This window comes from Coturnix japonica, unplaced genomic scaffold (assembly GCF_054131305.1).
Source record: "Coturnix japonica strain WE unplaced genomic scaffold, WE-NBRP24 Scf039, whole genome shotgun sequence".
Classification (NCBI taxonomy): Eukaryota; Metazoa; Chordata; class Aves; order Galliformes; family Phasianidae; genus Coturnix; species Coturnix japonica.
The window spans coordinates 3,120,388-3,146,338 of NW_028188942.1; the positions used below are offsets into that span (position 1 = coordinate 3,120,388).

The 25,951-nt window shown below is 40.0% G+C and overlaps 1 protein-coding gene and 2 long non-coding RNA genes across 3 annotated transcripts in view; 1 reads left to right on the forward strand and 2 right to left on the reverse strand.

Annotated features, from left to right (window-relative positions):
- LOC146753250 (uncharacterized) overlaps positions 1-25,951 on the forward strand; it is a 235,405-nt gene that overhangs the window by 57,674 nt on the left and 151,780 nt on the right. The gene's annotated exons all lie outside the window — the stretch shown is intronic.
- LOC146753253 (kinesin-like protein KIF20B) lies at positions 1,714-4,556 on the reverse strand. Its single transcript, XM_085530916.1, has 4 exons — positions 4,108-4,556; positions 3,550-3,676; positions 2,870-3,012; positions 1,714-1,868 (listed from the first exon to the last, which is right to left on the reverse strand). The coding sequence occupies exons 1-4, from the start codon at positions 4,144-4,146 to the stop codon at positions 1,788-1,790; spliced, it is 390 nt and encodes a 129-aa protein (XP_085387042.1). The 5' UTR covers positions 4,147-4,556; the 3' UTR covers positions 1,714-1,787.
- Positions 11,096-11,971, reverse strand: LOC146753254 (uncharacterized). The gene is made up of 3 exons (XR_014940149.1): positions 11,710-11,971; positions 11,157-11,218; positions 11,096-11,101 (listed from the first exon to the last, which is right to left on the reverse strand). It is a non-coding gene; the product is annotated as an uncharacterized LOC146753254 (long non-coding RNA).

Consider the following 25,951-nt stretch of genomic DNA (forward strand, 5'->3'; position numbering starts at 1 on the left):
CATTGAAATCCATTCTTATTATTATTAAACAAAAAAGGGGGAATATGGGAGACACGCTACAAGAAATATTATGCAAGGTTTTGCTTGTTTTGCTTGTGCTGAATTTTTTGAAAATATTATGTAAGGTTTTGCTTGTTTTGTTTGTGCTGAATTTTTTGAATCGTGATCATAGAGATACAGCTTATGTGGATCGTCATTTTGAGGCTTCCCCAGTGCTAAAGGAACAGCCTATGGTTAATGTTTGGAATATGGCCATAGGACTTTGGGACTGTTCCCTACCACTGACAACTTGGGGTCGTGAATATGCTCGTATTTCCACAGGGACTGGCCCTATGTGGGTTCCAGAATGATATCTTCGGTCTCATCTGAAGGCAGAAAATAGCATCCAGCCTTCATAGTAATTGTAATTGTGTGTTTCTTACTTAGTGATATTGCTTTGTAACTTGCTGTGTTATAGATAATATTGGTAATAGTTTGACATAGTGTGTGATTTTCTGTTTTACCAATGCAGTCTCAAGATTTAGAATTTAAGGCATTAGCTAGGATGTTGTGTGCTACTTCTATTTTAGTAATAGATCAGATGCGTATTAAACAGGATTTGATCTAATCAATACTAGAATCTACAGGAATAGCTCTTTTAATGTTTTAGTACTGTTTGGTTATGATGTTATTAGCCTATTAATTAGCCCCTAGTGATACTTTAGTACATTTGTCCTCTAAAATTGGTTCTATTTGACATGCTACTTCATAAAATTGCACGATCATTAATCAATTATTAGCCCGGATAACTCAGTCGGTAGAGCATGGTTATGAGCATCTTAAAAGCATTTATTGCACAAATTTTAGTGGTCATTAAAATCAATATATCAGAGTATATGAAAATTGAAGACTTTTCCTGATCAGTTACACATTAACACAATGGGACCCTCATGGATTTATTTTCAGGTTACAGAAACTTAGGTTGCAGTACAAACATGTTTGTTCTTTTTAGTGGGTTTAACAGTAATGTTGTTATGTTGTATTTGACTTGTCTCTTTTTTCACTTTTAGAGTATTGTCAATCGAGGCCTTGACTGAGTTATAATAGTTATGTTATTAATTTAAGTAGTGTTGCTATTCTATAGGTAGTATTGTAAGAAGAATTCTACGGAGTGTCCGTCATGGATCCAGATGAGAAGTTCACAGAACAGCAGCTACGAAGCAGGATAAAACTACATGAGAACTGATTGAACAAATGAACTGAACTGCTTGTTAAATATGATTAATCGGTTGTTAAATCAAACCCTTTTTCAGCCTAAAAGAAAACGGGGGAAATGTAGAGAGTGTTTTTTACAGCTAGTTAGCTGAGAAGGGTCGTAAACATGGTGCAGCTAAGCAAGCAGCCATAACACCTGCAAGGACAGCAAGAACAACAGGATGTCCTGGGATGGTGAGAAACTAGCCATGGTTCTGGGAACTCAGCAAGGGAGTAGCTTTCAGTTGATAACAACAAGCTGTTAAGATACTTGGGGATAGTATGTAATTGGGAACCAATGATGAGCTCCACTTTTGCAATATGTATGAGCTAATTATCCGTATTATAAAGGTACACGCAGCCAAGGAATAAATGAGATTCGCTGATCATATGTCAATGACAGGTGTGGTCATCTGCTTTTCTCCCGCCGTTCTGCAACAAACACCTATATACAAATTTAAGAACACAACGGAGTAACTGTTACTGTTTATTAACAACCAGTTTTAATAATACGATAAAAGTATGTCCTGAGAAAGGGGAACAAACACACTTCTTCAAGGTTTTTTATCTGTTCTGGATCTCAGCCGTCGCTTGATGATCAGATGATCACTTTCCTTCTTTTGTTCCTCAGATTCCTGAAGAAAACATTTCAAAAGTTACTCATCTTTTCACACAAGCTCTTCTTGACCCACGCAAACATATTTCTTCCCCTAAATGGATTTCAGAATGGAATTTGCTTATTATATTTTATTCAGAAAACTATGGGATACCGAGATCATTTTAATGCAGCTTAATCACAAGGAACAAATATGGAGAATGTACAAAATCCTGTTTATCTTAAAAAAGCACACACATCTGAGGAAAGCCTGAAGGCAGCTTTCATTTTGAAATGCTTTTTTTCAAAAGAGTATTATAATACTTGTTTTGTGAAACATGAAGCGTTCAGAAAACATTTTTAGCCTCAATCCCTGTAGCTATGACTTGCCCAGAATTTCAGTTCTCGGTTCAGTTCCATGTTCTCAGAACTACAGTGAGAAAAGAAATTCTCATCTTCTTCATCCTCTAACAAAAAAAATAACATTTTGGTTTCTGCCCCTATCATTCGTCAAATCATCAAAAAATTCAGAGGGATATTACAGTATGGGCAAATGATCACTATGTTGAACAGAAAAAGGACTCTAATATAATTAAATGATGCAGTTCCAACAGAGCAAGAATGTTCTTAGCACAATAGCTGCCGACAGAGTCATGAAACTGGCACATCAGATCCTTTGCAAGTTGGCTTAGACAGGAGATCATAGTTTAAGCATACCTAAAAAGCTGTCTAAGTTGTGCTCTAGAAAAGCGTGTAGTAGAATAATCCCACTCCGACACACTGAAATTATCTATGATTCCAAATTAGAAGACATCTTCGTGATTGCTACATCACCTACTTAGTAAACTGTAAGCCAGCCAAACACAGAGATCTTTGAGGACAAACTAAAACAGAACAGCAGGAAGACCAACAAGAATTACTTGGTAGAATAAAGAAATACCTCAGTACTTTCAACCTCCTCCTGCAAATAGATGAAACCTCCAGTCTGTTTGGACTCCTTAGTAGTTTATTTTAAGCCAAGACTACAGTACAATCACTTACCGAAGAAGCAGGTATATCTAGAGGGCCAGAAACGACAGTGGAATACAGCTTCCTTTTGCATCGTTTTGGCTTGGTCTCTCCTTCTTCGAGACTTTCAGGTTCGTTTGATTTAGGAGAACTTACTGCTGACATCAGCTTCTTGGCTAGAAGAAATTTGTTTTGATACATAAACCAATCAACTTACTGGTTTTGTGAGTCTTTAAATCACTGAATGCAAAAAAAACTTTGTAACAAACTTGGTTTATAAATGACACGTAAAATTTAAGTGAAAATACTCAGAAATTGTATTTGTTCATCGAGGTTCTTTATTGCTTCTATAGCTGAAACAGTTTATAGGTTCAGGTATGGCAGCTTAAAGCACGCATTAAAATGGAGTATGAAAGACAATCATGGCTCAGAAGTCACTGGAAGTCAGAAACTTCAGCAGGAGTTAAACAACAGGCCTAACTTTCGTGCTGACAGAAGCACAAGACAGAACCAACTTTCTCTGTATACTTGTAGGTTTTCACAAATGTAATAATGAATCTCTGAAGAGACGAATAAATGCATTTACTTCATAAATCAAAGGACAACTTAACATGGCAGACAAGTCTAAGAACACATACATTAATAGCCTACAGCAGAAACAAGCCATTCTACAATGTCTAGAAAACATGGAATAAAACTTATTCTACACCAACCTTTAGAGTGTATAATAGAAGGAGAGCTTTGAATAAAATCTCCAACTTTTTGCAGTGTTTCATCCTTCTTTTTAGTCAGTCTTGAAGCATGTACTCGCTTTCTCAGGAAGTAGTCTTTTCCGGATTTCTGTTCAACAGAGATGTGAACATGTGAAACAACAGATGGGAAAAATCTACTACTCTGACCATGCCAAGGATACTGCTATCACATGTGAACATCTGTTTTTAAAAACTGCCATGCATATTAATGATATGAACCTTAGTTTAATACAAGGGCTTCACTTACAAAAGCACACGATAATACACTAAAGCTTCTCTTCCCAACTATTCAGTGTGCAATATCCTTCCCTCCAAATCATTACACAGTACAGCCATTACACGCTCTGGGGACAGACTGACTTGCCCTTTGGTTAGCTTATGGAATTTAATAGGAAGAGCTCATAAGCATGTAAGATTCCCATTCAGGTATACACATAAGGATAAGACACTGCTTCTTTTGTGTGACCACACAATTACAGCAAGTCCCAAGCTAGCTTCAAAACTAGAACAAAAAACAACCATTTTCTCGTCACTTGCAGAGGGTGAATTAAAAGCCATGACAGATTTTGTATTTTTCGTGTTCTCACTTTTCACAAAATCCTGGGAAAATAAGACAAGTTTCAGCCATGACTCTTTTGGAAAGAACAATTGATGTCACAAAAGTGAACACTTTAAACACTTTTGCTAATAGTAGGGAAGTATCTGCTAGTGGTAACTATTCCACTGTAAATCAAATAATAAATAAGCATTCAATTATAAAAACAGGACATTAAGATATCAGTATTAGACATCTCATGATGTCTAAAACGCTGATTTATGTCTACAGGTTTCAAAGAAAATACACAATGGAGTTAAGAGAAATTCCCTTCTCTTAAACCATTATCACTGAGCTTGGCTATTAGTTTTGTTCATTAAAGCAGTTCATTGATTAAATTCTTCAACTACTTTACTGAGGTAGAAATAGCATTTTTTTAATGCTTAAATGAGAATGGTAAAAAGGCATCAGATATTTTGTTTTCTGTTGGGTCTAGGTCATACCTCATCCATGTCATCACTTCTTTTCTTTTTTGCCTTAGGCATTTTCACTCCTAAAGGTATCATGCTGCCGTGCTGCTTTATCTCCGTCTTATCAGGTTGCAGAGGTGTCAGTGGGATTTCCAGCTCCGGTTTTGGGAACCGACTAGTTTTGCCATTTTCTGCAGACACTCCAGAAGAGTCGAGGACAGTTTCCAAATGCTCCTGATAGCACAGAAGAATTTTAAGTGCAAGTGTTAAGGTAGCCATGAGATTAAAAAGCTATAAAGCATCTGGAAAAGGATATGTAAGCATTCAATTTTCCTGCTGTAAGAACACTTGTAACAGAAGGAGTCTATTTCAGTTACAGCAGAGTTTTACCCTTCTTTCCTAGAACTTGTTACATTTAAAATTATTTCCAATCTATGATCACAAAAAAAGTTCTCCATGTTAAACTGAGCCTGATACTTTACAAGTCATTTTTTCTCAAGGGCACAGACAACTACACTTTTTTTAATAGAGAATGGTGGTAGAACTGGCACGATTTTCTTCATCTCAACTCTGCTGCGTCAGAACTGGGCAGGAAGAGGAGCATTTGATTCAAGTGTTCGATTAACTTCCAGCTTAATCTTAGGGAATTTGCCCTTCCTCTTCTACACTAGAGATGTTATTTACATAAGTAAGGTCCAGCTGGCAAGGTGCAAGCCCAGTACAAGTCATTAAAGAACTCCATTGCTATCTTTTCCCTGGAGAGAATACAGACATTCAAGCAATGACACCGTACTTAAGCTGAAGGCTATCATGTACCTGCTCATGGTCAAATGGCAGCAAATGCACAGCTAAGTGACAGGGAAATGTCAGTATGCATTTCCCCAGCAGCACTTACTGTCCACAATCCACCCAATCCTGTTTTTCTCAACAGGAACAACAAAGTCAGAACTGAGATCACCTGGACTCCTCCTTCTCTATGGCAGGAATTCAGCTAGCATATCAAAAATGAGTTCAGATGCTGGTTGAACACATGGAAGACAGGCTGCTGGGGACATCAGAAAATGGTAGATGGCTGCTTCTACTGCTGCTAGTAACTAGCAAACTCCAGTGTCCCAAACACAGACTAGCAGCTTTTACTACTTACACTGTTCCGACCCCCTGAGGGGAGTCTTCTTCCTCTCAGAAAGTTACCAAAGATTGTAGAAAGAGAAAAAGTAGTCAGAGCCACTTTATCAGGCTCTGCTAAGAATCTGAATGGAGTATCACCACCCACTGTATTTCAAAGAATTAAGTTGGTTAATAAATACTTTGTTTTTAAAATATATGTAACTGCTATTTTATGAAAGTTATCAATTAAAAACTTATATAGGAATGATTAACATCATCTGCTAACAAAACAATCTCCAGAAATCCTGCAGAGGAAGAAAATAAGTTCAATTTGCTGTGCCCGTTTCAGTGGCTCCATGACTTATCTAATCATGAGCCACTTCATAAGCATTAACATGAGGAGAGTTTTCAACAGCACCTGACAAAAATTCATCACACAATTGTTTCAACAGCTTTTATTCCTATAAAAGGAAAAACTCCTCCCGAGTTTTCTTTTCTATTTGCTCATGTAACTGATTCACAAGATCATCTTCCTGACTAGTGTGAGTTGTGATCTCACATAGCTTCATTACAAGTTGACGATTATGATTTTCAGCATTATTCAGTCCTGCCTTTAGGTTTTCATTGTCTTGAAGCAGTGCTTTGATGTGCTGACTTTTTTGTGAGGAAACATCAACAATACTTCTGCATACTTCCCAAATCCTTTCAAGACTATAGTTAAAGGAGAGGTCCTGCACAAGATCTGAGATGGAAGAAGTCTGTGACTGAATGCATGCAGAACTAATTTGAGATGTCCCTGGCTCATCTTTTTCACAGTCTGAGGAATCCTTTACACTGACAAAGTCAGTACCGATGGCATGAAACTCTAAGTGACATTTGTATAATTCATCTAATTTGGTCCGCATTTCTTTTACTTGTGACACTTTATCAATTATACATTCTTTGGCAACTTCTATGTTGTTAGTTAGTTGGGCATTTTTGTCTTCTAGTGTCATATTTATAGATTTCTGTTCATCCAGTTCAGAAGCAATTTCCCGATAGTCAGCTTGACCCTGCAGAATTTGTTCACGGAGGGCATCAGCTGTTTCTTCAGAAAAAGAAAGCTCAATACGCAGGCTTGTTACCTGCTTACTGAAATCTTCTTTTTTATTTTTTTCTCTTCTGCATTGTTCTTCAAGCACAGCTAAATGACGTTCCAAGATTTCAGTTCTTTCCCTCAGTGCTAGTACTTCCTTTCGGTACGCGGAGCACTTTTGTTTCATGTGTTCAATTTTCTTTTGCTCTACAGTGTTCTTTTTCTTTCTCTCATTTACAACTACTGAAAAACAAACAAACAAACAAACAAAAAAAAGGGAAAAGGAATGTAGCTCAGATTGATTAAAATCATTATTTCATAGCAGTTCACAACACCAAGTAGCAACTTCTAAGTGAAAAACTGTCATAATATGCAAGCCATGCCCTCACATCACATAGTATTTGATACTAGTGAAGGAATTAAAGTCCTCTGAACACGTAATCAGGTGCCTCAGATTTCTATACAGAATTAACAGCAAAAGGTTTCCAGTCTGGAAGAACACTTTTACCATGGCACTACTCAAACCTTCCACTCCACACCAGTAGAAAGTCTAATTAGATTTAAGAAACATGGGAACGAGATAGATAATTCACAGCTATATTCTTTCTATCTTCCGTGCTTCAGCAATCCCTATAAGGCAGCCAGGAATCACTCCATCTACATCTAAATGGTAGATAAACAGTTCTCTAAGAAATTTCATTCCAACTCACAGTCCTCTTACTTTCAAAAGAAAGATAAAACCCTGGACAAGTTGATCACTTAAGTGTTGATATCTGTCTCTCTTATTCAGTTGATCTCTAAACAAAATATGAGGATTCCTACTTCTGTCCACACTTACTCTTTTGCATATAAAGTTCACTCATAAAGTTGTACAAATTTGCAGATTCAAGTTTCCATAAATATTCCATTAGCTTGGGGCTGTTTTTTTCTTTAACTGGTGAGCAATTAGCTAAAATCACATGCATTTTCTTTCTATCAAAAGCGACTTCTGCTGTATTTCATCATTGCTTTAGAATCCAGTTATGTCCATTCCATAATATGCATACTTTAAGTATTAAAAAAAATAAATATAAGTCAAGACTTACTAGGGATTGGGTCACCACAACAATATATTCAATGGTGATTCTTGTACAGTCCTTTTATTACTACAATGCAGAATTTTATAGTGCCCACGTGCAGCCTGCATTACATACAGATTCACATGTACTGCATGGAAACAGCCTCTTAACTCATCTAAGGAGTTTTATATACAGCCCTCAACTGATTTAAAAGTCATACTGAAGAAACAGCAGTGGCATATTCCACCCCAAACCAGGTTTTGGGTTTTGACTGCTGCTCCCAGCAACACTAGTGAGGGGAATATGATTTATAAGTAATCTAAACACTTTATGCTGAAAACAACAAGCAAGCACTAAAGCAAGATAAATAAGACTAGGGAGAAGATGTGTAATGTTCAGTCTAGAAGCTCCTTACACAGGAAGTAGGGAAAAAGCATTATTACAGAGCATAGGAAACAAGACCTAAAAGCTCAGAGAATGGTGTAAATACCCTGAACTTGAAGCTGAGATAACCTAGCATCTCCTAAAACACTTTTGCTCGTGCTACTTATATAACTAATTCTACAAAAGAACCAGCACAACATACCTGTGCTCATTGTTCTACTGTGTATATTTAACATAGCTAAAGAATATATATTAAGAGATTTTTGAAATTGGACGCTACTAATACTCACAAATAGAAGAAAATTTTAACATGATTGAATACTCAGTACTTCTTAACAGAAAACTTCATGCTGACATTGTGACTATCAGCTACCCATTTTAATTCCTATGTGGAGCATTGCTGTCATTAATTTTTAAATGAGAGCTTTGGTCATATGATTAGAACAAACCCACTACTATTTGGAGTATGGAGGAGTCCACATCCCTCCCTCAGTCTCTGGTAAGATGCTTATATGTGATGCCATTCAGTGGTCACATTAGGATTCAATATTTATGCCAAATAAAGGCGGCAGGGACAAATCATCCAAGAACAGCATCTCATCCAAAGAAGGCCTTGACTTTCTCCCTTGCACATATTTTGCAAGAGGAATACAAGAAAGGAAGGGAATACAGCTAAGTTTTAGATTTTTCCCTTCTACATTGTATATGCCTTCCGTAATTCTAGGAACACTGATGCTCAGCTGTGCCCAGAAGTGAAGTTAAATGCATCAGAGCTTATCCAAACCATTTTGCTCAAATATTGCCCATGAGCGAGCAATTAGCAGGTCGTCAACAATTTTGATAGTTGCTTCAGGAAAAACAAAACAAACAAACAAAAAAAAGCACTTGAACAGCCGATGCTACTCAGAAGATCAGCAACAGCAGTTGAAACAATCCTAAAGAAACTGCTTTAAAACTATTACCAAATCTGCAAGTGCATCAACAGATGAGGAAAAAGCAGCAAAAAGGAAAAAAATAGTGCAAAAAACTTTTATTCTTAAGCATTCAAAAATGAACAGCATAGGACCTTCTGAAAAAGGGATATTTACATAACAGTTACTTCTATTTACAGTTTAACACAGTGGCTTTTCTCCTTATACCATAAGGTACGCGCTTCACAGCCTTTTGCTTCCTATCCGGAATAGGAAGCAATTTATTGTTTTGGAAGACACCCTGTTCAACGATGGAAGAAACTGTACCTTTCTTTGGAGGTGGCTCTTCCACAGTAGGCTTATCTTCATCAGTACTGCGCTTTCTTCCCACTTCCAACTCAGTTTTCTCTTGTTTCAGTGCTTTAACTGAAAGCACTGAAAATTGGCTGCTTTCAGTTCCTTTATTAGTGTTCTCTTCTGCCGGTTCTGCTTTAATGGTAGTTAAATGGTAGGTAGTCTTTTCCTGTATTGATATAAGATCAGTTACATTGAAGCTTAACAAAAGGAGCACTTAAGTCTCAGTAATCTTCTGTAGGCAAATATTTACACAAAACCATACAGCTAAAATATTTACCCAGTGACTCTATAGACATCAGTTACAAATCTCAATAGCAGACAGAACAAGTACACCTTCAGATAATGACAAGTGCAATACTCGGTAGACTATACAAGGGAAAGCAAGAGCCTAGCAGGTTACAAAGTAAAAGACTTGCACACAATCAAGAGTTTACCAGTTTATCAAAGAATTTCCTGTTTCCAAGAAGTCAACAAAATTACAAACATGGTCAAAGAGCAAATGGTCAGCTCTCATACAAGTTCATCACATCACACTTCTGCTAAGCTGCTAAAATCACTTTCATCGTGACAGATATAATCCAACCTTAAAGCTTAGTCAGCTCTGTCACGCATATTTTAGATTGTGTCCTTGACCACAAGTGAAGCTTCCTTACTTACAAGATGACGATTGTTAAGCCATGCTGGCACTGCCAAGGACTGATTATTCATCTTTAGTAACTTATGAAAAGAAAAGCTTCAGAAGTGTTCAGGCCACACAATCTCACAGATAGAGTTGGAGCCTTGTTCTTGGAAGAAGTAATAGGTGAGGACATGACTACTCATCACAGTCAGCTTTAATACCATGGAAATACTAAGTTGCAGTGATGCAGACAGTCAAAGACTAAGAAGGGTCAAGTTGCTAAGCTTACAAGGTTAGAGATCTGAGTGACAGAATTAACTATAAATGTTTTCAGAGCTACTTCAGGCTACCAAACATCAAAAAATGAACAAAAACCACCAGAAGTGGTATGCACACATACTTAATCAAGCTAGTCTTCACATATTCAGTAGCTCGCAGTACATTAGTCAGGATAAAGTTTTATGGACTGCATAGAATGTGGAGATATCCTGACCATTCATACTCGTACTTCCAACTCTACTCAACATACTTTTACTGTTGCTCTTCCTCTGATGTAGGAGTGTGAGGCAGGAGTTAGTGGAACACACTGATATTTTTGTTGTTTGTGTTAACAACAACTACCTTCAGATAAATTTGAATTGTTTACAATTTCAAGCGAGTACCAGCTACATACAGAAAATCAGTTTTCCAAAAATGTGTTGATTACAAGCATAGAATTAGTGTTTTTCTTTTTTTGTATAAGGATACGGAGATGTGTAAACCTCACATAATCTTTTACTTTTTCTTCTAAATGAGATTTTAAGTCTTGTAGCTCTGTAATAATGTCATCTTTCTGCACCTTGATTGAGATTGGAAATAAAAAATAAAAAAAAAATCAGTCATCACTTTCTAATGTAGTGTTAAGTAGCTGAATTACACAATGCATTAAAGGCAAATTCAGTTAAGCTAAGCTCGGTAAGAAATCTATTAATGGAGCCTACTGGAATAGCATTTAAAGCTACCACAAGTTGGTATTAAAACAATTTTACACAACATCTTCTTGATAAAGTTACCTCAGTTGCTTCTTTAAGTTGCTCAACAGACTCATCCAATTTAATCATCTGCATTTCAAAGTCTGTAACACACAGAAAAGGTTGTATTACATAAGTAGCCAATAGATAGTTTATTAAGTAATCAATTTTTCCAGATATTCTAACGTTTAGGTAGCTTTTGAACAGATTAATTTGCATGTGGTCTTCACTTATTGGGAGTGATTCAAAAGTTTTCTATATTTCTTGGAACAAAAACATTGCATCAACAAGACATAAAGAAGAGTAGAGATTACAATATAAAAGTAAAAATCAAGATATAGACATTTAACCCCATACTTATGAAAGCGTAAAGCTGCTAGTTGCAGTTTAAAGCAGAGGGGGAAAAAAAGAAAAGAAATAACCAAAAACCGTGGAATTGCTGAACCTGAATATACACAAGGAACAAACTATCACTTATCTACAGGCTATGGTTCCAAAGGTAGAACATCTCCTCTAATTCCTACTCAAACTGGTTATTTCTCTTTTAGATTAATGAACTATTTCTGTCTTCTACCTTTCACATCGCATAACTCACCTTTGTTCTTCTGCATCAGCTCTTCTTCAGTTTTAAGTAGTTTGGTGTTTTTCTCTGTTAGCTCTTCTTTGGTCTCCATCAGTTCAAAGTTAGTTTTCTCCAGCTGCTTTTCAAACCAGCCAGTATCTTCCTTCGGGTCCCCCAGGGATACAATGGAACTATGTGCTGCCTCAGCTTGCTCTTTAATATCCATGACATCATAATGCACAGAATCAAGAATGCCCTCAGGATCAACACAGGTGTCAGGCACTATGCTATGTTCTCCACCCTGAAACGTAATTTATAATCAGTTAAAACTGGTGAATAGCTGACTACATAATAGCTGTTATTTCTACAGATAGTCTGGATAGCCACTATGAAGACAGCCATACAAGAAGTTTTTAATTTCAGCTTCAAAACCCACCTCACAAATTCACATACAACATGACAGTGATTCGTATGGGGGGAAGATAAGTGGCATTCTAGTAACAGCTAATATATTTTATAGTATTTGATGACCACACTCGCTTTTTTTTTTGTTTTTGTTTTTTTAAATATTACCCCAGATTGATCTCCTTCAAATTTAACGTACAAGTTCGGACTCCCCTTTTCTTTGTATACAGCGTAAATTTTCATTTTGTGTTGCAGAAACAAGGAAAACGCCCAAATTCCCAAAGCTTTCTGAAACTGTTCTTAAGGCTCAGCAACTATTCCTGCTAGATGAAGAATAGATGTATCTTCCTCATCATACAGCAACACAGCATGCACTTCTTTGTAAACAGCCTTGTGTTTCTATAAGATGTGCCCATAACATTTAAACAGTAAAAAGGAAAATATTTAAGGAAAAAAAAAGGAAAATATTTAAGAAAAAAAAAAAGAAAAATACCAGGGTGTCATGGTTTAATAATTTTGTAATTTTGCTATCAGTATTCCACATCATAACATCATATAAAGCATGAATAATTTTACTGAATCTGCAACTTACAGAAGAAGACTACATCTCCCAGAGAACAACACGATGGGTCACGGGACCTGGACTCTATATTAACGCGGTCGCAGAATAGACTGACGTCTTTCGAGTTCTGGCGTTCAGGGGAGTGTGTGGGACATAAATTTCTCAATGGCACTGCTCTAGTCGGTAGTTCTTTCCCTTTCTGTGCAGCTTGCTCTGTGCATGGCTTGTGAACCGCTATTCAGGCCAGACAGCTGCAGCCCCAAAGACGTGCCATAAATGTACAAATTCTACCAGGATAATGTCTTGGTAGTGGAGAAACAGGATGCGCAGTCATATGGCTCTCACACATACCTTGTACAACCAGCTTGGCTCTGGACTGGGCATCACCAATGTCACAGGTGTACACGTCACTGTCACTTTTCTCCAGATTTTTTATGCACAGCTGCAGGTCTCGTCCTTTCTGTGCCCTCTTGTATTTCCTGCCAGGCCTGAGCTCAGCAATGCCTTTCCTCCATATGACGAAGGATGCGGCTTTCTCGCTCTGACATGTAAAAAGTGCACTTCCACTTTCTTCATTTTTCACATCTGAAAGTTCCTTGATAAAGTAATTAGGTTTTTCTGGAAGGAAAAAAAAAAAAAGGATGAGGGTGTAGGACAAAGGGATTTGTTACCCCAACAAGTCCCAAGCATACAGAGGTGTCCTGAATCTCCTTTGCCCTCATTTCAGAATATCACATAGAGATGCAAAGAGTCTAAGAAGACCACAGAGTCCACCCATTTACATAGGTTTGATAATTCCAGTAGATATCTGGAAAGTTCAATACCATTATACATGCGCTGGTAGGATCTCATCTGAGAAACTGCATATAGTTTTGATTACACATATTCAATATAGACTAATTCAGATTGCAATCTTTTCTTGGCTCACTAACACCCAAGATCATAGAATCATAGAATGATCACAGAATCATAGAGTGGCCTGAGTAGAAAAGGACCTCAAAGAGCTTCTAGTTTCAAACCCCCTCCAAGGGGTCACCAACCACCAGACCAGGCTGCCCAGATCCACATCACACTGGAGAATCATTCAGTTTCCAGATTATTTTAAGGAAAAGATTTTAATCCATCATATTTTCTGAAAACTAAGAATTGATCCTGCTCAAGGAAACAGAAGAGAAAAACATCACCCACAGGCTGCAGATATTTACCTCAACTTCTCTACATGCCATCCCCAGTGTGCTTTTCAACTCACCTTGCACAGTGACCCTGGCTTTTGTTATGGAGTCCTCTGTCTCACAGGGGTACTCCCCACTGTCCTTGGCAGTAGAGTCATGGATGATCAGAATGGCCCCAGTTCCCTCCTGCTGCAAGTCGTACTTCTGGCTTTTTCTGATTGCTTTGCCATCCTTGTACCACCTGATGTTCAAATCCGGTTTTGACAGCTCACAGCTCAGGCTGATGTCCTGCCCTGCTGCTGCTGTCTTATCCTCCAGCTGTTTTGAAACCTCAGTAGGTTTTCCTGGAAGAAAACATGCTTTTTGAGTAACATACACTTAGGGTAGGATGCCTCTCTCAAAATACATGCATCTACATGCTGGAGATAAGTTAGAGAGAAACTTGCAACAGACGCCATCCTACAGCCAGCAGTAATCTGCAAAGTACAGACAATAGAATTCCAGGCAGCATTTATCCTCTCTTAAATCTATCCAATTGAGGATGATGAACCATGTCTGAAAACTGCCTCTTTCTTCTCTCCACTCATCACACTGGGAGCCTCGGATGATGCTCTCAGATGCACATGCTCTAGATAGGAATTTGTTGTACAGCTAGATGATGTGAAGGCCATCCCTTCAGCTTATACTTAGAGGATATTTGCTCCCACAGTTCCCTCAACAGAGCATTCCTGATTTACTGGTAATGGAACAAGCTGTAGTGAGATGCCCATTTCCAACACTACCCCAGTGCTTTGGGTAGTTCTCACATTTGTGTAAAATGTTTCCTCCTTTTACTTATTTTTAAGAGAAATTCTCAGTGCTTCGAGGTTCAAGTAGAAGGTTGCTATTCACTTTAACCATATTATGAGTTAGCTCTCACGACAATCTTATCAGAAGACAGTTGAAGGAATCAGGCCCCAGAATCTCTCCCATCTCATTACCTTTCACAGACAGAGAGGCTTTGGAGGTTAGACCACGGGCAGTATAAACGACTTCCCCAGCGTCAGTAGGAGTCACACTTTTGATAAGGAGAGTATATTTCCGACTCACGTTAGAAGCTTTAAATCGCCCACCACTTTCCACTCTGCTTCCATTCAGTGTCCAGTTGAACTCATCAATGCTTTCATGGGACGGAATGCATTCAAAAGTACAATCTTCTCCCTCCTGGATTTCAGTGTTTTTCAGCCGTTTGGTAATGCCACTATTCAGCTCTGGAAGGTAAGAGATAGGTTAGTATGAGGTTTATATGGAGAAAAGGCATTTGTGACTGACATGAGTAGCAGTACTGGTGTTTTAACTCAGGATTTGCAGAACATGGCTGCATTCCTTACTGATGTATTCTCTAAGACATTCTCCACTCAGAATTACCAGAAAGCTATTAAAAAAAAGAGACGTGAATCTCTTGTCTTTGCTCTGGAAGAACTACAAGGCGAGAAGCTCAGTCCATGGAGCAGAATGAAGATTCAATGAGCTACAGAGGGAACAACCTAACTGAGAGGACAACTCTAGGATGCTGCGTGAGAAAAAGGGTTTTGCCTATGACAAGAAATTAAATGTTTCTATTAGCTAATTTGTTACCAACCTACCCCTACTGGTGTTCAAACCATTTCTCCATTTTAGGGATGTTTAGAAAGGAAATATTTCCAGGACATTCTTGATGTGTTTGGTGATTTTCATGGCAAAATGAGATACATTTACATCAAAAGCAATGGGAATTTTCCAGACATCACTGCGCTAAATTGCAGTAATACACTTCTATTGTAGAAACTATTAAGGCTCGTGCTGGAATAGGTGTAAGACATAGTGACCACACTGAATGTGCTTTCAGCACTCCTTTACTTTCCACAATACTTACCCTGAACACCGACCTTTGATTTGGCAACATCAGTGCCAATATCACAGGTATATAAACCTGCATCTGACATCTCGAGGTCATGGATAAGGGGACATAGGGTCTTCCCAGACTGTACCAGCTCATACTTGTTGCCAGAAGTGAGCACAACACCGTCCTTCTTCCACACTGGTTTGACCTTCTCTTTAGAGACTTCGCATTCCAATTTAATCACACCCCACTTCTCACCAAAAACATCATCCAAGGACTTCATGAAGACAGCAGGCTTCTCTGCAATTAAAAGGGCAAAACAGAACAATGTGATACAGAAGTTGAGACATTTCCAGTTGCTTTCAGATTTTTAAAGAGGGATAAATAAATCTTTACCAGCACTGACGACACCAAGATAGAACCTAAAGCGTTTTCATGTGTGTTGACTGAATGCACTTTATGGAATTCTGAACTAATCAGTAGGAGAATACAGGGAACAGGAGGGACAGCCTGCATTGCCGGAGGGTGGGACTGATATCATATGAAGTAATTGGGATGCAGCTCTTCTAAAGCTGGAGAGCTGGCGTTGCCCTCACATGGAGCAGAGCTCATACAGCAGGCCACAGGATTAAGAGGATAAGCTGCTGAACACTTTTGATTTTCCTGTTTTATTGACTCCTTTTATCTATCTTCTATTTCACACATCAGATGTTTATACTGGGGAAAAAACTTCCACCAAATGCAAAAGAAAGGAGAAAGAGGAAATCCTTCAAACTCTGAGCGCATAGAGTAAAAGAGCTTAATTGCTGGGGAGAGCAGATTAGAATCACAGTACCCTTAGAATTGGAAGAGACCCTTAAAGGCCATCTAGCCCAGCTCCCCTGCAATAAAAAGGGACATTCACAGCTAGATCAGGTTGCTCACAGCCTGGTCATTAGTCATCCCAGAGGCAAAACACACACTGAATGATCTCTCCCTGCAGTCATAAATACTTGGAGACAACAGCATTGACACTGTGTGTTACTGAAGCAGTAAAAGAAACTGCTCTTGTAACTCTCCTTGTGCTAAATAAAATGATGATAAAAAGCAATGGAATGCTTAGGCAGGACACCAAAACCATCCTCCTTCGTTGATATCTGCTGCAATGGAACCTTCCACTGGAAGAAAGCCTATGATGACTTGTCACCCCAGAGAGGTCAGCTTTAGAAGCAGGACTGCTGCACAATAGAATGAACTGGAGCTCCTTAGCATCTCTTACATCCAGGAGGGGTGTGATCAGACCCACCTATCACCTTCAGGTGCGCTTTCTGACACCTTGTCTGACTTCACTGTCACTGTGCCAGCATCCTCAGGCTTAACCTGCTTCATTGTCAGTGTGCAGCAATTGCCAACGTTCTTGATGTCATTGTAATTGTTGGTGTAAAGGAGGTTGCCATTCAGGAACCATTCCACGTCCTCGTCATTATGGGACAGCTCGCAGGAGAAGACAGCAGAGCTCTCTTCTTCAATTTCTACATCCTGCAGGTGCTTCGTTACTTCTACATTGCGGGCTGTGGGGAAACAAGGTGAACTGTTACCACTGTTACTATAAATCATACTGGGATGTGGTAGAATGGTTGGACTAGATGATCTTTGTGTAATCTTCTCAGTGAAGATTATACGTTTATAAAGTTAGCAGGAGAGAACGGCAGAAATCAACCCCAAGAAGGGAAATCTGAGGTGAAATAGGACATGGAAGAGGCCACCCTCCCTGCTCATACCTTCAGCTGTCAGCGTGGCTTCAGTCTGCAATTCCTGCCTTGCACTTGTACACACCAGCATCATCGGGCTTCAGCTTCAGAATCTTGAGCTCTGCTGAATGCTTATCCCTCTTGATCTTGTACTTCTCAGAGGGCTTGATGAGTGTGTGGCCTTTGAACCATTTCACAACCTTTGGAGAAGGCCTGAAGTCACAGGACAGGATGACAGAATGACGTTCCAAAGCTGTCTTGTCCTCCAACTTCCTGGTGATTTCTATATGGTAATCTGCAAAGCAAGGGTGGAAGAGAAGAAAGGATGAGGACAATTGGAAGAAGAGGAAAGTCTCTTGCGTGTATTCCATTCCAATTAATGTCATGTTCACAATGGTTCTTTGAACCACTCTAAAGATAAAACAAACAATTGTCTATAGGGAATGCCATTGACTACATTTCTATAAAGTAATACTGTATGTTATCTACCAAATGCAAGGTCCAGCTCTTGTTCTGTGCTTATTAAATTGCTCCCAGTTGAGGCTTTTATTCAAATAAGAGTGAGTTGAAAATATAACAAATACTTCAGGATGTGAATGGAGACTCTTACGCTGGGGACAACAGCAGATAAAAAGCCTGCAAGTTTCTTTCAGATGAAATCAATGACAAACTGCATCAAATTTAGGTGCTACCAAACTTAACCTTGTCTAGTTCAGAAATACAATTAATTTCACCTGATTTGACTTCTTTGGTATAGCCAAGGACAAAACCTCAGCTCTGTAGATCTGAATAGTAAGCACATCACCGCTATTCAAACAGATCTTTTACTGAGATGCAGCTGTCTCATTTAGTGTCCAACGACTTTGAACTGGAAATGGAGCAGACCCTCCAGACACATACACAATATTTCAAAGACCCCAGTGAAGGAAGACTGTACGTTAATTAATTCTTCATCTTCATGATGTAAACCAAGCCTGGATATGTTACCTCTGACAAGCAGATTGGCTGTGGATTTGGATTTGCCAATTGAGAACTGAATGGTGCTTGTCATATCAGTGGTGGTTTTCGGTATGGTCAGCTGGTGGATGGTGCCTTCTTGCTGCATAATCAAGTTTCTGCCAGCCTGTAAGACTTCCCCACGTAGGAATACCACTTGGGAGGTTTCACAGAAGGAATGGATATCTCGCATTCAAATTTGGCTTTTTCAGTCTCAGTCACATAGTCATCACACAGCTCCTTTACTAGATTAATGGATTGCTCTTTAAGAAGGATGGAACAAGAGAAAGCAGAGATTTAGAAGGAATGTAAAAAACCCTTACATTATCACCCCACTTACTCACGTCAGCATTACTGCACATGAACACTACACCTATCAGCTCAGAATGACTTGAAACATCATTAAAAAATAATAGAAAGAAAAGAATGTTGTTAAGAAGTCAGACAATAAGACTGACAACCTGAAGAGAGCCCAGATCTTCTGATTCCCAGTCCAACATCTAAATCAAACCATGACCTTCCCATCCCAATATCAAACTCCTCACATAACGAAATGGAATAGAGGTTCAATGAAACACGGACATTGACAATTACTTTGGTTAAATACAGCAACATAGCTCTGAACAACAAGTTTTCTCCTAGTAAAGGTCTCTGTAGCTCAAATGTAATGACTCTACTTAGGAGAAATTCATTTTCCAGGAAGTTCTTGCCCTTATAATTGTAACAGTGGCAAAGCTGGGGACTGAACTCTTGAGTAGTGTGCTAACTCAAATGTCTCCCTTTTCTTTATCACACTTAACATCATATATATACCCTAACATTGTATATATTTAAAAAAAAAACCAAAACCTTGTGCTCTTTTCACACAGCAAGAGAAAATGAAGAAAAAGTCAAGCTACGTTTTTTATCCCTCAACGTTCAAACACAAATCTGAAGTCTAAACGTAGAAAATCAACCTCCTAAGAAAATAATCTGTTTTACTTAGCAAAAGTAAATCCCAAAAGAGAAGCTGGGTATTTTGTGGGCAGAAAGGTAGGTAGGTAGGAGTTTTTATTTCTGTGAAAGGTCCTGGTGGTGTTTAACTTCCTTGACATTAAAGCAAAGGATGTTAGCTCATTTATAACATAAGATAATTTAATCAAAATTGTCATGAGAAGCATAATTACCTTTAACTGTAAGATGGGCACGAGATTCTGCCATTTCTGCTACAGATTTGATTTCTGCTGCATCCTTGACTTGGACAAGTGTGTAAGTCAGCGAGTAGCTCTTTCCTGAAGCAGAGAACCACAGAGTCACCAAGGCTGGAAAAGACCACTAAGGTCATCTAGTCCAACCGCCAGCTCATCCCTACCAAACTGTGCTCTTGAGAGCAAACCCACAACTACACTTGGCTTCCTTGAGCAAAGAGCTCTGAGGCACATGGCCAGGCTGAGCATCATCCATCTGGTTTCACAGCATCACTGCCTGATCTCTCATGTCAATGAAACCACCCATTCCCCCACGTCCACATCCCCACCAAAGCAGAATCTAAACATGGCTTCTACAAGGACTGACCAAATGTGGGCGTCGTCACCTTCAAAGTACCTGATACAGAAGGATCACACTCACTGTCAGACAAAACCTCTTTGGAGAGGTGAACTGACTGCCCTGTTCACCCCCACTTTGGAAATAACTGCACTCATTTCCTACCTGCTCCCGGCAGTGTGGGATGGTGGGATAGCATCACACTTCCCACACTAAGCATCCCACCATGTCACTTGTTCCACCCTAACCTCAGTCCCAAAACAAAAGGGGAACTCCCTTCTGAACCCTCTTCACTTCATTTCAGATGTCTTATATGCTTGATCTCCAACCCACCCCCCACTCAGGAGAAAGATCCCCCTCTTACAGCCTACCATCTTGCCGCATTCTGATGTTGTCATCAGCCTTCAGCTTGTTGTCATCTTTGTACCACTGGGTCTGAACCTCATCTTGTGAAATCTCACAGACAAAAGATGCACTCCCATATTCATTCACTTCCACATCTTCCAGTGGTTTAACAATCTTGATATCTCCAGCTGTGAAACACTAGAAATATATTTGTCAGGGTATTTCCAGAACTGAGTGCAGCATCTTTTCCTTACACATATTTGCATAGAAAATAAGTAGGATTATGTTTTATTCTAAACCATCATCCATTCCTGAGTCATTTCTCTCTTCAACACAGTCAATGCATTATTGCCCTTGAACTTAAAGACAGACTTACTAGCTACAGTGGAGATCCCTGCAAACTGTTTTCATGGAAACCAGAACCTCATTTATTCTAAAACATTTCAAGCAAAATTAAGGGTAGAAAAACAATAGAACTGACTGAATCTTTAAGGTCATTTAGTTCCAGTCCCCCTGCTATAGGCAGGGACACCTCCCTCCACACCAACTCTTCTCCTCAGGGTCAAGGCTTCTCTCAAATCATTCTCCTCTAAGCCTGTGCCTGTGCTTGGGATTGCCCTGACCCAGGTGCAGGGCCTTGTACTTGGCCACACTCAAGTTCATGAGGCTGCCAAGGGCCCACCTCTCCAGCCTGTCCAGGTCCCTCTGGGTAGCATCCCTTCCCTCTAGCACATCAACAGCACCGCTCAGCTTGGTGTCATCTGCAAACTTGCTGAGGCTGCATTTGATTCCACTCTCCATGTTGCCTACAAAAATGTTAAATAACACTGGTCCCAACACCACCCTCCACCTGGACACTGAGCTATTGACTGCAGCTCTCTGAGTGTGACCATCCAGACAGTTCCCTATCCTGCAACTGGTCCATCCATCAAAACCATTTTTCTCCAGTTTGGTGACCAGGATGTCATGCAGGACGGGATCAAATGCTCTGCACAGGTCCATGTAGATGATGTCAGTTGCTCTCCCATTATCCACTGATGCTGTTACTCCATCATGAAAGGCCACCAAGTTTGTCAGGCATGGCTTGACCTTGAGGAAGCCATATTGGTTACCACCATCACCTCATCTTTATTTTCCAAACTATGCCAAGGAGAACTAGACAGAACTCTACAATGTCGTGTCACTACAAACCTGTCTGAATCATTGGCTTCTCTGCATGCTCATCACTAGTCTCTCCTTAGCTTGTGTGCCCACAGTGTATGGGGAATGTCAGCCACAAATCTTACCTAGGGGACATCTTTGCTTCAAAATCCCTTGAACATCACACAATCCCTTTTAACTCTCCAGGTCTGCACTTCTTTATGTCAGAATCAGACCATATTTCTGTGCTGCTATTTCCCTTTCCTTCTGAAGGGCCTGGATACAACTTAGATTAACCTCAGGAGCAGAGTTCCTGCATAAAACAGCCAGTACTGAAACAGCAACCAAACCTGGCTGCAGACTGAGAGAGAAAATGAGAGTTCACCACCTGTGAATAATGAGACTTCTCTTATTTCCCTGGGGAGTAATGCCCACTTTTTTACTTTGACGGAGCTCCTTCCCATCCTAGAAGGGAAAATATCAAGTCAAATCTACATTAGTCCTTCCATCTCTGCACTGGGCAAAGGCAGCCTTCAGATCTATGCTTAATTCACCCAATTCCCTAGAATTAATGGAACTGTACTTACTGGAACATATGCTGAAGCTTAAGCACAGTGCAGTGTTTTCAACATGTAGGAATGGCTATAGAACATGCATAAATTCTGGCTGACATATGACAGCTTAAAGCACTGCAGAGGACTGTTAACAAGCCCGTTTGGACATCACCTTGAATAAATGACGTTATCCCCAAGTAAGGGAAGGAACAGCTGAGCACCGGGGAGGTACACAAAGTGCCAGAGCAAATTCTCACACTGTCAGGTGCAAAGAAAACTGAGATTTCACCCTAAAACCCAGTTCACAACAAGGCTACAAAATCCTGGCTGAGAATTTCTGAATGCTCACCAGTTGTTTCCAGCTCGAAGGTCATCTTCTGGCCAGCAGCCTCGCAGATATATTCTCCAGCATCTTTCTTCTCCAGCTGCTCCACAACCAGACGCCGTGTTTTGCCCACAGATTCCATTCTGAACTTTCTGGAGGAGGCAAGCAGTCTTCCATCCTTGAACCACTTTACTTCGGTTGGATCCTGTGCTACTTCAAAGCTGAGGGAGGCACTTGCTGCCAGGGCAGCACTCACCTCTTTCTGCACCTGCTCCTGGTTTATAAACACAGGTTTTGGCTCTGAGGGAAGAAAAGAAAAACAGAAGGACTGAAATGAGACCATCTTGCAGGTTTGTATGTACAGGTTGGAACAGGTTTAGGTTACCACTTAGGTAACCCAAACTAATAGCCTTCACTAGAGAATATCAGCTCTTCTGTTGAAACAAAGTGTCAAATCTAGGCAAGAAAGAACCTAGGAACTGAAGGAACCAAGAGGGTCCTTGAACACCAGTCCCATGGTTGCAAGTCACTATGCAAACATATTGAACCCAAAAGAACATCTGACCTGCAGGCAACCAAAACCTGAGTTCCTTTTACTTCAGACCCACTGTGAAACATCAAAACACATAAACGTGTGATAGTCAAACCACTGGCTGCCTTTTCATGACCCAGAACAGTACTCCTGGCTTCCTGAACAGACTCCTCATGGCCTCTACCATTGCCACAACTGTGACTGTCAAAGGCACAAAGGAAATATGCTCACCAACACAGTCCTTTGTTCTTTGTGTGTGATTTGCAGATATCTATCTTACTTTGAGCTCTGGGAATAGTCAGCTCTACCAGGTCTCTTACTGTGAGTAGCAGACTCACCTATCCAGATGCAGCCTCCAACATAAAGGCATAGTAAAAAGGCAGTGTACTACTAGGAGAAGTTCCTGCTTCTCCTGCCACGAAAGGCTGCACGTACAACTTGCACTCCAGCCTCACTGCACATACTTATCTTAGTCAAATGTTTCAGTGAACAAGAATTACAGTTTGGGATCTCAGGCACAGGAGAGATTTGAATAATATCTTGAATATTGCTTCCATTGTACATATATCAGTAATTATTATTCTACAGACAGACTGAAACAGGTCTTTGTGCCATACTAAAACCAAATACTTTCTACAAACCCAAGCAGTCAAGTATAGGGAAAAAACCTCAGCACAGACTACTGCACCTGGATCACTGTATAATAGAAACTAGATTTTACTTTACTGTTCTCTGCTGTATTTCAGACAACACCTGTCTTACCTGTGACATGAATCTTGAAGGTGAGTTTCTGGCCAGCAGCCTCGCAGCTGTACTCCCCTGCATCTTTCTTCTCCACCTGGCTCACCACCAGCCGACGCTGTTTGCCCTCTGACTCCACCCTGAACTTCTTGCTCGAGCTGATCAGTTTCCCCTCCTTGTACCACTTCACCTCCGTCTTCTCCTGGGCCACCTCGCAGCTCAGCGTGGCATTTTCTGTTGGTTCAGCCTTCACCTCCTTCTGCACCTTCTCCTTGTTGATAAAAACATCTTCTGCTTCTGGAATTGAAGGCAAATGGGCACATTTAAGACATGAATCTTTTCTACACAGCATTCCCCAAATGCCCAAATTAGTCTTTGGACTGTACCGTTGAGGACAGCTTTCCCACTCACATTTCCTGACAGTGCTATGAACTGAATGCCAACATCTGAACTATATCAATTGCCAGTGAAGAACTTCCTCCCTGCCAGACCAAAACAGCTTAGATAGCCCTAAACTTGTTTTCATTTCCACCAGTATCATGTTCCAAAATCTTCAAAAATTAAAAAACACCCCTTTCCCCACTGTCCAGCAGCACACCAGCATACGCAGTCATTGAAAAGTCTGTTTCATACAAGGGGACAGGCATTAAATTGTCCAAACAAGCTGACAGCTGTAAGTTGCTTTGCCAGCAAAAGCCAGGTGAGGGTCAAGGTTAAATTCTGTTTGTGATTAAGTCATAGTGAGGAAATGTATTTTTCTCACCTACTTATTTCTGAAAAAAGTTCTAATATCTCCTGAGTTTTCAGAGGCAGTAATAAAATGGTTTCCCCTATGGAATCATAGAACGGTTTGGGTATAGAAGGAAGCTTTAAAGATCATCCAGTCCAACCTCTTGCCGTGGTCAGGGACATCATTCACTAAATGAGGCTGCCCAGGGTCCCCATCCAGCCTGGCCTTGGACACTCCCAATGATGACTCACCCACAACCTTCACTGGACAATCTGTTCCAGTGTATCACCACCCTCATCATAAAGAACTTTTCTCATGTCCAAACTGAGTCTACCCTCTTCACTTTTGAAACCATTGCCCCTTCTTATGTTGCTATAGACCCTGGTAAAAAGCCTTTTTCCACTTTCTTTCAGACTCTCCTAATAAATAGAACGCCTGTCTTCCTCCATTTCTGGAAAGAAAAGCACCAGCTTGAAGCCTTTCTATTTTTAAGCATTTCTTTTGTACCTGCTATAGAGAAGAAAACAAAAGAAAATACGGGAAAACCTTTTTAGTTCCAGGTTTCTTTAATTTAATAGAAACCACCAGTGCCGTCTTCTAGCATTGTGACCAAATGCTGTCTCTGAGACTATTTAGGAAGAAGCATTTGCAGGGGTGTGCTTGTGCCCTGAAGATATCTTTAATAACCTTTAATTTCCCCTGTAATTATTGACTTCTCATTTTGCTATCATTGCATCTACTTGAGATCCCCAGGGAAATTCCCCAATAATTTCCAGCCTGTCTTAAGCTGAGGCTACCCAAGTCCTCTGTGTTAATAGCTTCAGAAGGCAAACAGGAATGTACACAAATTAAACAGAATTTAAGCACCGTCTACATCACTGAATGCTGGGGTTGAATGTGTCAAACCACTTAAATTTCCCCTCCTTCTTTGTTGGGGGGTTCAATACAGTCAAAACAATGTCTCTCACCTGTAACATGAATCTTGAAGGTGAGTTTCTGGCCAGCAGCCTCGCAGCTGTACTCCCCTGCATCTTTCTTCTCCACCTGGCTCACCACCAGCCGACGCTGTTTGCCCTCTGACTCCACCCTGAACTTCTTGCTCGAGGTGATCAGTTTCCCCTCCTTGTACCACTTCACCTCCGTCTTCTCCTGGGTCACCTCGCAGCTCAGCGTGGCATTTTCTGTTGGTGCAGCCTTCACCTCCTTCTGCACCTTCTCCTTGTTGATAAAGGCATCCTCTGCTTCTGGAACTGGAAAACATTGGGTAAAATATACATTAGATATGAACAGCTTGTGACTAGAAGACATTAAAAGTTGCTTCTATGTTGTATTGGACCATTTCCTGGAGAAACTCTGCTTCACAGTGTTTATCACACATTATAATGCATCCTCAGCACAGTCCCTATGGTCATCCCATCCCTCTGGGTAGTCTTTACTATCAGCTTGGACTCCTAATTTTCAGATTTCTTCTAATGAAGACAATGACAGATCTTCATCTGTCTGTCTTTTTGATATTGCTCCACTCTACACTGGATATCAGCCAAGTACAGCTCAATTATGAAGACCTCAAAATCAGGAAACCATAGAAATTTAAGAGCAGAAAACCATCTTTTGACTCTACCCTATGGTAATGATATAGCCCTTAATATGGTGAATAT